Genomic DNA, 14262 nt, shown 5'->3' on the forward strand with positions numbered 1-14262 from the left:
TTAAGCACATAAATACAGCAAGTTTGGGAGGCCGCGTCTGACAAAACTTAAAACTGAAAATGGTGGGGTCGTTACCTCTAGGCCTGAGATTATCGGAGAAGTAGAGAGGTTTTATGGGCAGTTGTTTTCTTCAAGATTGGATAAACCCGTGGGAATCAGTATTGATGACCAGCGCGCCCCTCTTATGCGCCATTTCTCCGAGGAGCTCCCGGTCATTGACCAAGGCGAGATTAGGGCGGCTCTAAAACAGAAAAAACAACAAAGCCCCGGGAGATGACGGAATCACAGCAGAGTTGCTTAAGGCAGACGGAACTCCGGTCCTGAAAGAGTTAGCAAGCCTCTTTAATTTCGTCCTCCAACATGGCAAGACTCCGGAAACGCGGAGCGGGAGTGAGGTGGTACTGTTTTTCAAGAAAGGTGATAAAACCCTCTTGAAAAACTACAGACCAATCTCCCTCCTGAGTCACGTGTATAAGCTGTTCTCAAGAGTCGTCACGAACCGTCTCGCCAGACGACTTGACGAGTTCCAGCCCCCAGAGCAAGCCGGCTTTCGATCAGGCTACAGCACCGTGGACCACATCCATACTGTTCGGCAGATTGTGCAGAAGACAGAAGAGTACAATCAGCCGCTGTGTATGGCATTTGTGGACTACGAGAAAGCCTTCGACTCCATCGAAACCTGGGCAGTGCTCGACTCATTGCAGAGATGTCATATCGACTGGAGATATATCGAGGTACTGAAATGTCTGTACAACGCCGCTACAATGACTTTCCACATCCAGGACTGTAAGACATAGGCGATCCAACTGCGCAGAGGGGTGAGACAGGGGGATGTAATATCCCCGAAACTGTTCACCAACGCGTTGGAAGACGTTTTCAAGACGCTGAATTGGACTGAGTATGGAGTCAATGTAAACGGCGAGTACATCTCACACCTTCGATTTGCCGACGATATCGTCATCATAGCAGAGTCGCTGGAACAACTCACCGAAATGCTGCGTAGCCTAGGCGAGTCTTCCCGGTGTGTCGGTCTCGGTATAAACTTGGACAAGACCAAGGTCATGTTCAATAGTTCAATGTCGTGCCGGGACCGATATACGTCGAGGGGAAACCTCTCGAAGTTGTTAGTGAATATACCTAGGACAGATAATACAAGTCGGCAGGAACAACTTCGAGAAGGAAGCCGATCGAAGAATTCGCTTGGGATGGGCAGCATTTGACAACCTTCGTCAAGTCCTCAAGTCGTCTATACCGCAATGTTTGAAGACGAAAGTCTTCAACCAATGCGTCTTACCTGCCATGACATCCCGACTTCGCACGGGTAGTAAGAAAAATGTAGTTTGTATAGGATTTGCGTAATCCGTTTCCGTTCCGTTCTTAGTGAGCGTCCACGTTGTGAAAGGAGTAACTGTGACAAATTTCAAATCAATCGGGCAGATAGTTTAGGAAATCTCGTGATTTCACTTATATAAATATATAAAAGGAATTTCTCATCAATACTTTTTGTTAAAAACTACCTGATTTCATTTAATTTATTTTTACACAATTTTTAATTTGCAAATACCTTTTTCTGTTTCGATTATATTTTAAAAAAGAAACATAAATATTTCAAACGAGAGCTTTGAAATAACGGTTGAATAAGCCTCACGGTGATTTAAAAAACCTCCATAACGATAAAATTAATGTATACAGCTAATAGCTAGCTTTGGCATAAAGGGCTTTAATTTAAAATTGAACTTTTAAAAAAAAAATAGTTTTCGGCCAGGCTGGATATGAATTTGTTACAATGAAGGTTTTATTATTTTAAGCATCGACTGTTTTAAAATTGTATATACAGGTATACAGAATATATATATTTTTAAGTGAGCATGAATGACCAAATCTGAAACTAAAAGGAATTGCGAAAAATACTCACAAAACGTTTTGTGATACATTTTTATGGAGATGTCATGACATCGCTTCTTGACATGTATCGATTTTGTCTCTTCATTGAGACCGTCTTATAATATGCTGTCCACTTTTTATTAAGCCCTTCATGTTACATAATATTAGAAGTGCCTTCCAATCTCTGGAGTCCCTCTATGTCCGTCGTTTACTCCAGCATTACTGCTTTCTCTGGTGGCTCGTCCGATACGTTGTTTTGATGCGTGTGTCTATTAAAAGCTATAATTATTATAGTCAATGTCGCATATCACTCTCCGACATTTCTCTGTCGCGATCTTTGGTGTGTATAGGTTTGTTTTTAAAAAATAGTTCTACGTATTCTGGGAATATATAAATCACAAGTACCTGACTTTTTTTGTACACATATATCGTATTTTTCCCCTAAAGAGCTTAAGACTCGCACAGTAATCGGTAATTGAGGACCTTCCCTTTCTGGATTAAGTTAATCACTTTATCAGCGTTTTAATACAACAGGCAACCAACACTACTCACATTTAATAAACAATTAAAAAATTAGGTAATCGCCTGTCTCTAAATTTGTTATTTTTTATGATTGAGAATGATAGAAAAAAAATTGTAGCCATTTTGAGGTGTAGCCTTGAAACGACATATTTATAAGGAGACTTTTAGTGTAGGTAGCACCCACTTATAAAATATTCAACCGCCAAAAAGCATTACTTAGTAATGTTGTGTTCCGGTTTGAAGGGTGAGTGAGCCAATGCCAAAGAAATGGTTTATATTACGTACAGTACAATTGACTATTGGCGGTGGTGACCGTTCATCATCAGGTGGCCGATTTGTTAGTCTGTTGGAGCGGGTCCATCACGGCGATATGAATTCGTCAAGCAAAATATATATTATTATATATAGTAAATATTATCCTTTTTTTATATTTGATCAGTCTAAGGATTATATTTAAAATATCATCACCGTGATTACTGTAAAATAATTTCTTAATTATATCAATAACTATCGCACGTATTAAATTAAATTAAAATTATTATCAATATAACTCGTATATCAACATTCATCCTTAAAGATTTAAAGCCAATGATAAAATATTAATTAAGCAACATTTACTATGATCGAATTCTTACGATTAGTTTTAATAAACATTTTGCTAAATTTATTTTTATTGTGCTTATTAGGTATTTAAAAACAAACTATTAATAAAATAGAACATCACGAGTTCTCATTTGTTGAGTTGAAGCTGAAGTTCAACGGCCTGTTTGCCGTCAAACTTTTCAAAGTATCAAGGCGCTGAGGGAACTCTTTACTTGAAGAATCTTGGAAGCGCTATCTCTTTGTATCTTCAAGTTTAATGTATTTTGTAACTTTAATAATATAACTTCGCATTGTTGAAAATAACTATTTATGAATGTCGACTATTAACAAGTATTAACTATAAGTCAGTTCGCTGGCACCAGCACGAGATATTTTGTTTTAAGAATACTTGTCTTGATAGTTTTTTTTACGACACGTGTGAAAAGTTTTTTTTTATAGTATAGGTAGGCGGACATGCGAATGGGCCACCTGATGGTCAATGGTCACTAACGCCGATAGACATTGAAATTGTAAGAAATTTTAACCATCGCTCACATCGCCAATGCGCCACCAACCTTGGGAATTATGATGTTATGCCTTATATCCTTGTGCCTGTAATTCATGGTGGTGATGTTACTGGTCGTAAGGTTTTGTGCAAGCCCGTCTGGGTAGGTACTACACACTCATCAGATATTCTACCGAAAAACAGCAGTACTTGGTATTGTTGTGTTCCGGTTTGAAGGGTGAGTGAGCCAGTGTAAATACAGGCACAAGTTCACAAGTGTGTATTGTTACGAGCACCATAAGTGTGTGTAAGATTTTAACTAAAGTAGTGGTTTAAAATCCAGTCTCTGTTGGGTCACGCGTTTTAATAGACAAATTTTATCAAACACTCGTGCGTAATAATAAAACTTTGAAGGTCCAAATACGTTATACAATAGTTTAACGAATAAATCTTTTGTATAATCACAATATTTAAATTTTTACAACAAATTAAATATTGTGAAACAGCAGCACTCGAGAAGGGTATCGTGCTCAAAACATCCAATCAATTAACTTATAATAACAATTAGTCATTTTGCATAATATTTTTAGGAGGTATATTGTTACGTTTTTTTTCTATTCATTTATTATTTATTAAATCTTTATTTACAAACATTATATAAAAGAACAGACAGTACATATAGTATGCAAATGCGGCTTTATCACTTCAGTGATCTCTTCTAGGCAACCTTTATAAGAAGAAACATTTTTTATTTGAGAAATCATCATTGCCCATATAAAAATACATTCAAATAATGCAATGACATACATATACGGGATACCGGAAGGCAGTCACAAGTTACGGCCGATAGGAGTTTCTACCAAGATAGGCTGCATAGTGGTAGGCATATATTAGTAATATATAACAATACCTGATAGATACTGAACTGTTATGACTTTTTTGGACATAAGACATCAATAAATACGAATCAGTCCGAGTGTGGACGTTTGTTTTTAGTATCTTATGTAGTATAAAATACGCTCAGTGTTTTATCATGACCATATATTCTTTAATAGATAAGGCTGGGTTAGTTGAGCGATGCCCTCGTTCAATCAATCGTTCGAGGCTCGTGAGAAATTAGCATATTAAAGGTTTCAAAGTCACGTGTGCAGCTCAGTATATCGAAATTGGTTTATAATTACTCCTTTGTGCTGACATACTAAATAGTATAGAACGGTTTTAAATACAGTAAGATAAATATATATTTGTAAGACGTTATCGCTGCTAAGTGCCTGACTAATGGTAAAACTTGGTACCGGTGCTACTGTTGTAATGTTGTCAATTGTATTATTTTTTTGTTGCAGCGGCAGTTGTCATAGCATTCTTTGTGTGCTGGGCTCCATTCCACTTCCAACGGCTGTTCTTCATCTACGGAACTGGTATTAATCACTACCACACCATCAACGAGTACCTTTTCTTTGCCGCTGGAGTCTTCTACTACATCTCGGCTACCGTCAACCCCATTTTGTACAACATTATGAGCCATAGGTACATCGCTGAAGAATTATATTCAATTATAATTATAACCTCCAACCTAAGCAGGATGGGCAAATGGGCCATCTGATGTTAAGTGATCACCACCGCCCGTAGACATTGGCGATGTAAGAAATTTTAACCATTCCTTACATCGCCAATGCGCCTTCGTTCCAAAGGTTGGTATCTTGGGAACGAAGTTGTTATGTCCCTTATTAATAATATAATATAATCGCCAATAGCGCAATGGTTACGGTTCGCTGATGTAAAAGTCGCAGGTTCGACCCTTGGGCTATTGTAACCCCCACTCCTAACACAAGCGTAACGCTTAATTGGAGGAATATAAGTAATTCCTTAAAACAGGCATTGCTAGTATTTTTTAAAAAGAAAAATATATATAAATATCTTTATTAATACAAATATGACAAGTACTTAAGTTTAATAAAAACATATATTTATAAATATATAAAGACAGAAATTATATATAAAATTCGTAACATTTGGTGCTGTTTCCGAGCCTCTATTCCGTCGGTAGTTGGTGGATTTCATGAGACTCATGCAGGTTTCTCGCGACATCTGCCATCTCATTTGTGTTATATTGTATATTTACTTCTTAAACTCTTACAGATATCGAATCGCATTCAAAGAAACTCTCTGCTGCCGAAAAGTTCGTCGTAAGAAGAGCAGATATCGCGACCAGTCCAGCATCAGAGAAACCATGGTCAACCACACGTCCGACGGCTCCCATCTAGTGAGGGTGAGGTCCCACAGCCACGAACGCAGGAATCGAACCGAGTCTCGAGGGAGACGGAGCAGCTTCTGCAGCAGTGACTCGACGAGCCTCTATAGCGATAGATGGAGAGAATTCAATCGAAGACCAAAAGGCGTCTGGAATAGAAATAATGATAAATCGAGTCAACTTATGCTTAAAGATTATAAATATGATTGCGAGCTGTAAGCCAATGTAAAACTAAGTAAAGTAACGTACAGTACGTCATGCCCCACTGATGGAAATCTTCTTCTGAATTTAGGAGAAGTTAAATCCTTGCGAAACATTTGAAATAAAATAACTAAGTAACAGTCTGTAAATGTCCTATTGCTTTTATAAGGCCTTCTATAATTTTGAGTATTTGGTTTGGAGTTCATTCCACCTCGCTGCTCCAATGCGGGTTGGTGGTTGGTGAACACTGAAGTTTCTTCAAGAGGTTTTCCTACACCGCCCAACACGAGTTAAATTAAGCGCATGGAAATTCAGAGGCCAAGCACCTCTTGAACAAGCATTCTACGGTTAAGATTTATATTTATTAGCTGCTGACGGACAAATTTAATAAAATTTATTTATCACGTGATTATTATATTTTATATATTTATTTATATTTATAGAAGCAAAATATATCAATTTTATTATAAAACGCTATGCAAGTTTTACCTAAAATCGATAACTACTTTTTAGAAAGCGTTTATATTGTCTATTTGTCTATATCTATCTTTTTAGAACAAGATTTTTGTACCGCAAGTAGATATCTTTCATTACCTTTCTTAGCTCAGAAAGCATATAAAAATGTTATTAGAAATAAGGTATTATGTATTATATTGCATTGTGTTAATAAAAAATAACATATTAACTCTACAAATATAAAATTTGTAGAGTTAATATGTTATTTTCTATGTAATTTAAATAACATAAAGCTGCGTTGTGTAATATAATAAATGCATCATTATATGTAGTCTTATATTATGTATGTAAGTCGTGGAAAAACTAATAAATATTAATTATTAATAAAATGTGTTTTCTTTCATACTTTGGTAGTGTTGATAATATTTTTTATTTTAAATATATTTTAGAGTTTAGATCTTCACAGTGGCAGCAGTAAAGCTGAATAGTCGGAGCAGTCATATTGTGTCATTGTACTGTTTAATTTCCTCAATAGACTTACAGTACTTTTGTGAAAAAAGCGGACTAGTTTGTGGTTAGTAAATTTTAAATAATTTTAACTTAACTACCAAAACACAACCAACACACAGCTTAGAAAATCATATTTGACATGACGACAAATAAACTAGCTACTCTAAAACGGGCAATGAGAGAGAAAAATCTACATAAGATGTACATATAACAACTCTATCGCACGCCAATAATGCCGGCGTGATTTTATCAGACATCTTCAACAGTCAACGTCGTATTTCAGCCAATTTACACAAAACAGCGATCATACCTAAACCTTCCCCATTTCACACCCTGCCCGTTGGTGTATGAAAATCCTTTCAGACGTTTTTGAGTTTATCGCGTGCACAGAGACGGCGGAGGAACTTTGTTTTAGACATGAAGCGATTTCAATGCTAATGTAAAATACAATACAACTTTTATATATTTAATAAATGATGTTGCTCAGTGTGACCCAAATGTGTATAATGGATATAATTATTTTAAGCTAGTAACACTAGGCTTTGATACGAAAATCACCATTAAATATAATTCAAACAAATATGTTCACACAATTATATCAGTCGGACGTAATATTAGAATGTAACGTAACTAACATTTTTTTTCTATAGTAAAAATGATAATAATTGAATTCTGAATTACTTTCTTATGATAAGATATAAAATCCCGTGCGGTTTACTGTTGCTACTGTAGCTTACATTTTCAAAACATGGTATTACTTTTAGGAACGTAGTGGTTTTAATACGAATGGAGAAATTGATTATAAAAACAATAATTTAAAATATTGCTATACTGTTTCCAAATTATTTTCGTTTAGTTTTTGTGGAATAAATGCGCAATAAAAATCGATAATATACTCAAAAGAAACTTCGAAAATATAATATAATTCAAACTTTTACAAATCTGCAAAATTACTTTAAAATATTCAGGGGCTGTCAAATAAATGACATCACCGCTTCATACTAAGCTACTCAAACCTTACAAAAGTTATAACGATTTATAATTAAGTAGGAAGCTATCCTACTAATCCACGTCAGAGTGACGGCCCATAAGTTGTACTTAAGTCAATTAATCAATTGTTGGACAGATCAGCTTAGTGGTCCGTAAATCTGTCATTTGCAAGATTCGTCCCCGTAATATATATATATGAATAGGTAAAGTTGTAAAAAGAGTCTGTGTTGATTTAAAGTACGCAAAATATTCTTATTAAAATCTAGGCTCTCGAAATTACGAATGAATCGTCATGTTTCACTAAATGTTCAATAGGTAGAATATACTTTATTGTGAACCAGGAAAAAAAAACATAATATGAATACAACCTAATTAGCATATAGCTTTGCATAATGTCACCATGGATTCGGATCATAGATCTTTCTTTGTATAGCCCTTGCCCTTAAATAATTAAATATATGTGGGTGAATTTTTACTACATTTACTCGTATATGTACTTAACTGTGGTGAAATACACTTATAGCTTTCACTTTGAGAGGACAGACGGCCTTTACCCAACCGAGAGATTTTTGGCTTAAAATACACAAGATTTTGTTTATAATATAAGTAGGTGAATGGGCTAGAAAAAGGGTAGACAACCTGTGGATAGTAAATGATCACCACCGCTCATAGATATTGGCGCTGCAGAAATATTAACCATTCCTTATATCGAATGCGTCTCCAACCTTGGGAACTAAGATGTTAATGTCCCCTGTGTCTGAAGTTTCACTGGCTCATCCAATGGGAACAAAATACAAGGATGAGAATCTTAATATTCAATCCAGTTCTGGTTTCTATTGCTATATAAAAACTTAAACGTAATCCGCGGCTCGTGCTAGGCGTACAACGCCGGCTGATCCTTAAACAAACCGCTTGATGCATGCCGTGTGACAATTTTCACTGGATCATAGAGGATTTTGAATCTCAGTGTCCACATTTTTATAGATTACTATTTTTTAGTTGTTACTTTAAGGTTACCCATTTCTTAGTAAAGTTTAAAGTTTGTATTAAATTGTTTAGTTTAATTTGGTTAAAAGGGTTATGATCTTTTTCTATAACTTTTAATACTTTTTTTATCATTAGTTATAAGATTATTTTACTACTTAGCTTACATAAATTAAAGAATTTATGACGTCATCCTGCCATTTTTTTTATATGCACCGGGATGGCAAATGACTCTACTCCACCTGATGTAAGTGGTAGTAGAGTCCAAACGCGACGACGGCCAGTACAGTCGGGAAGAATGTTCTGTACTAACCGTCCCCGCCTTGCCGGCCCACAAGATGCCTCTTCACGCCTCGTTTGAAGGAACCCGGGTTGTAAGAGGAGGGGAACACGTGAGCTGGTAAGGAATTCCATTTTTTGGTAGTGCGACAAAGAAAGGAGTTGCCAAATTTCTTTGTGCGCGATGGAATTGATGTCACAGTTAGGCGGTGACATCGAGAACCAGCTCGCGTAGACTTAAGAAGGAAGGGGAAGCAGGAATTAGAGAGAATAATTCCTCAGAGCACTTGCCGTGCTACAGTCGATAGAAAGCGCTCAGTCCTGCTATCTCAAGACGCAATTGTAAAGGTTCAAGGGTGTTTGTGACCTTTACGTCGCCAATAATGCGTACTGCACGTCGCTGCAACCGGTCCAAGGCCTCCAGTAGGTACTTAGCGGAGCCATCCCAAAGGTGCGAGCAATATTCAACGCAAGACCGTACCTGTATTTTGTATAACAGGCACAGTTGTTGTGGCGTGAAAAAACGCCGCACCTTGTTCAGAACTCCGAGTTTCCGTGAAGCTGTTTTTATAATAGCCTCGATGTAATCCCTTGGACTAAGGTCGCAGCGAACGTCCATCCCCAGCATGGCGATTTTGCTTTGTATCATCAGCGGTGTGCCACAGAGGGAGGGAAGAGGGGAAAATGGTGACTTTTTCGCTGTGAGAGTGCATACCTGTTTTCTTGGCATTAAACTCAACGAGATTATCAGAACCCCATTTGGCGATGAGCTCTAACGTCCTATCGAGTTCAATGACATGATTCTCCCGCCTCTCCTCAGTTTCCGCCCGCCCAGCCACTGCGCGTCCGTGGTATCCACCATGCACTGTACTATCGTCTGCATAGCAATGTATGTTCCCAAGAGAGAGCATATCGTTGATATTCAAAAGAAAGAGTGTGGGAGATAGCACAGATCCCTGGGGGACCCCAGCATTCACTACATAGAATTGTGAAGCGCATCCATCTACTAAAACATGAAGGCTACGCTTGTGTAGGAAGCTGGCAATCCAGGTGCATAGCTGATCAGGCAGACCATATGCCGGTAGCTTGGAGAGAAGACTTCTGTGCCAGACCCTGTCGAAAGCCTTGGAAATATCGAGGCTGACAGCCAACGATTATCCATGCTTGTCGATAGCTTCACCCCAGAGGTGTGTTACGTACGCTAGAAGATCACCTGTGGACCGTTTTGACGATCGAACCCCGTACTGACGATCATTAATTAGACAGTGATCTTCTAGGTAATGGATCAGTTGGTTGTTTAGAATCCGTTCCATCACCTTACAAAGTACTGAGGTGATAGCTATTGGTCGATAATTTGCCGGGTCAGACCGATCCCCTTTTTCTGGGAACCGCTTGCACATTAGCTCTTCTCCAAGCCTCCGGCACACAGCCCGAAGAGAGAGAAAGTTGGAACAGGTGCGTTAACACAGGAGACAGCTCCGCCGCGCACTTCTTCAGCACTATGGCTGGTATTCCATCGGGACCGCTAGATTTCCGTATATCAAGTGATTGCAACTCCGCACGCACATCACGTTGCCTAATTTTGATGTCAGGCATCGTGTGGTCACATGAAGGTATTGTTGGTGGCAGCGCACTACAATCATCGATCACGGAGTTGTAGGCAAAGAGTTTAGCCAGGAGATCGGATTTCTCCCACGGCCTGTGAGCTAGCGATCCGTCCGGATTTCTGAGCGGTGGCAGCGAAAAGAGACGTGAAGCGAGCGACGTATTGCCACGATAGGGATGGGCAAAGTATGGAGGCGCATTTTCCCAAATGGTTGCCAAAAGGGAAAATATACTGATCCGCCGGACGGAAGGGCCCCCGAACCCCCCCGGAAGTGGCCGCCGGGACCCCACCTTCCGGTCACCAACCGGCACGACGGTCCACCCCGAGATTATGCGTGGCCTGGTGGGGCAGCCTCGCGAGCTGGTTAGGTATGCTCGGGCCCCTGTACTATGCCACGGGCGGCCAGCGGAACAGCCGTTTCTTCAGGTCTCCCTGTCCGGCTGGTCAATACAGTTTCCCCCGGCATTGGTTCAACAGCCGTCTCCACTGGATCAACACCCATCGCGGCTCGGAGATCGGCTTTCTCCCACGGCCTGTGAGCTAGCGATCCGTCCGGATTTCTGAGCGGTGGCAGCGAAAAGAGACGTGAAGCGAGCGACGTATTGCCACGATAGGGATGGGCAAAGTATGGAGGCGCATTTTCCCAAATGGTTGCCAAAAGGGAAAATATACTGATCCGCCGGACGGAAGGGCCCCCGAACCCCCCCGGAAGTGGCCGCCGGGACCCCACCTTCCGGTCACCAACCGGCACGACGGTCCACCCCGAGATTATGCGTGGTCTGGTGGGGCAGCCTCGCGAGCTGGTTAGGTATGCTCGGGCCCCTGTACTATGCCACGGGCGGCCAGCGGAACAGCCGTTTCTTCAGGTCTCCCTGTCCGGCTGGTCAATACAGTTTCCCCCGGCATTGGTTCAACAGCCGTCTCCACTGGATCAACACCCATCGCGGCAATACTCGCTCGGGCACTGGCTGTACGCTGGCTGACCTCGAAACACGGCTGCAAGTCACTTCACGAGTTTTTCACCATGCGTACGGTGGTAACAAGCCAGGCGGATGTTAGCATCCTACCACCATAAATGCCATGCAGACATTTTTTCATTTAATGATATACCAATAGCAGACCTACTGGGTCCAATTGTATTTTCATACTATCCAGAAACCCGTTGAAATATACGCACAAAATTTCATTCAAATCGGTCTAACGGCTTAATAGGAGTTAGGTGACAAACACATGTACAGAAGAATTATATATAATAAGATAAGTAGCATGAAACGTGTAATTCATGCCAAGGATATTTTTTTTCTCGCAAATGGTACCATAATACACCTAATATAGTAAATAAGGAGGCATTACAATAATTCACTATATCCATTTTCCTTAATAGAATAATAATAATCGCAATAATATCATGAATATGAAAGGTTGTGTGCGTCATGAATATTTGTGACTTCTTCGAGCTTTATCCAGTCAAAATATAATATTATTAACGTATTTTGGCCTTTGTATCACGTTTAATTAAATTTTCGATTATGTAGCGACGACGCCGCGGGCGATGCCCTAGTGCTATAATATAAATATACCAAGAGTTATTAAAGTTGCAATGTAAGCAATATTTTATAAACTCGCTTCCAGTTCTTCATATAGACAGACTTAACAGAAATCAAACGTCTTAAGGGTTGTCGCTATTTCTGAACGGTGAAATATAAATATTTACAAGCCCGAGTCTTTAGAACGCATACAACATCGTATCAACATCCCTTCGTAAGGCTTATATAAGAAATTTAGTTATTTTATGTGTTTGAAAAGAAAACAGCTGCTTTGGAGGAGTTCAGTGACACTTTCTGTCGAAAAAATAATAATTGTGCACTTTTCACTCACGGGACGACTAATCCGACACAACGGGGTCTTTACGTCCTTTCAGAGGAGTAAGCCTCTTCCAACTTTCAGACTCCAAGCTGCAATTGAGAAAAAATCAATAACTTTTTATCAGCCCAACCTGAGGTTTGGACCCAGGAATCTGCGGCTTTATATCTAGCCACCAGTTCATCGAAGCAGTCGACAGATCTTAACGGTTATATCAGAAGAGGCCGGTAAAATGTATCCCAACCCTTATGAGATACTTATGTTACTATGATAATGATGTGTTCGCAAAATATTATCCAGAGAACTGCACAAATATTTATTTTTGAGATATTTTTTTCAGTTCAGCGACTTTATTACGATCTCGTTTCAAGCGTTGCACTAGGACTGCTATTGCACATGTTTCTATATACTGTATAAATATTGAACACATTAATATCACAACAAACTAACGAAGCATTGTTAGGGAAACGATTTTGAGGTCAAATTGTGTCTGATTTTAATTTGATCACGATGAATGTATATTATAAAGATGATGTATATGAATGATGTATATTAGAAAGAGCATTTCATTATATCATGCGGCGAACATGCTATGTAATTTGTAAATGGAAATTGCTTTGTATATTTAAATATGTATTCGTATTAAAAGGCCGGCAATGCACTTACAAGCCCTCGGGTGTTGCAGGAGTCCATGGGCGGTAATCACTTTCATCACGTGATCCTCCGGCCTATTTGTCCCCTCTTACATAAAAAAATGATCATTTTAATCACAGGTGTTTATAAATTAGGAGGTTGATGCAAAACCTTCAATCGTAACACATTTGGCGTGTAGGCTATCTTGAGATACTGAGGCATATAATATTGAGAGCCGGATCCAGGTATGAGGCTAGCCAATACTCAAAGAGCGAAGGAATAATATTTATTTATTTATACACGTCACAATTGTTTGAGTACCCTGTACTGACTGATTGATTAATGTATTATAATTATCTAATAATAAATTGTTATGATTTCGTCATGCCAAATATGGAGTACAACTAAAAAGGCGATGTGCTGACGGCACACACACAATAGCACTTTAAGAATCATGCGACGTAAAAATAAATGTGATTATATACTGTCGAGATGATCTTGTAAACGAAAAAATGAAATCAAAATTTGAAAACGTCGTATGTGAGTGGTGACGCAAATAATACAATTACTAGAAAAACCTCTTAAGCTCAGGTGTACTGTTCACAGAGAGCGAGGTATAACAATGAATGTCACGGTTCCTTTTAAAAGCTTTCGTCGACCAGCCTGTCCTGTTACTGACGATATTATTTACTATAGATCTACATAATATTGAGATAACAAACATATCAGTATCAACATAAAAGCGTGCGGAGCAATTTTCTACACTTTATGAAACACGATGACGCAGTCAAGGCCATATGGTCCAACAGTTATAGACTAACCGAAAATATATATATTTATTTGTAATAAAATATATATATATATATATATATATATATATATATATATATATATAATTTTGTATTTGTTTCTCTAAAGACGTGTGATCTGTGTCTATGTTGTATTTTAATTGTAATTCATACGAATGTTATTTTAATGTGCCTGCCTATTTGTTAG

At 38.7% G+C, this 14262-nt stretch overlaps 3 protein-coding genes across 3 annotated transcripts in view; all 3 read left to right on the forward strand.

Annotated features, from left to right (window-relative positions):
* Positions 1–5995, forward strand: part of LOC126776707 (neuropeptides capa receptor-like) — a gene marked incomplete at its 5' end in the record, with an annotated part of 85208 nt that extends 79213 nt beyond the window's left edge. The window contains 2 exons of the mRNA XM_050499340.1: positions 4837–5020; positions 5633–5995. Coding sequence (XP_050355297.1) covers positions 4837–5020; positions 5633–5963 — 515 coding nt within the window. The remainder of the gene's footprint in view (positions 1–4836; positions 5021–5632) is intronic.
* The window catches only part of LOC126776693 (prolyl 3-hydroxylase sudestada1), a 382982-nt gene that overhangs the window by 257809 nt on the left and 110911 nt on the right, over positions 1–14262 (forward strand). The gene's annotated exons all lie outside the window — the stretch shown is intronic.
* LOC126776699 (uncharacterized) overlaps positions 1–14262 on the forward strand; it is a 150287-nt gene that overhangs the window by 63413 nt on the left and 72612 nt on the right. The gene's annotated exons all lie outside the window — the stretch shown is intronic.

This window comes from Nymphalis io, chromosome 21 (assembly GCF_905147045.1).
Source record: "Nymphalis io chromosome 21, ilAglIoxx1.1, whole genome shotgun sequence".
Lineage (NCBI taxonomy): Eukaryota > Metazoa > Arthropoda > Insecta > Lepidoptera > Nymphalidae > Nymphalis > Nymphalis io.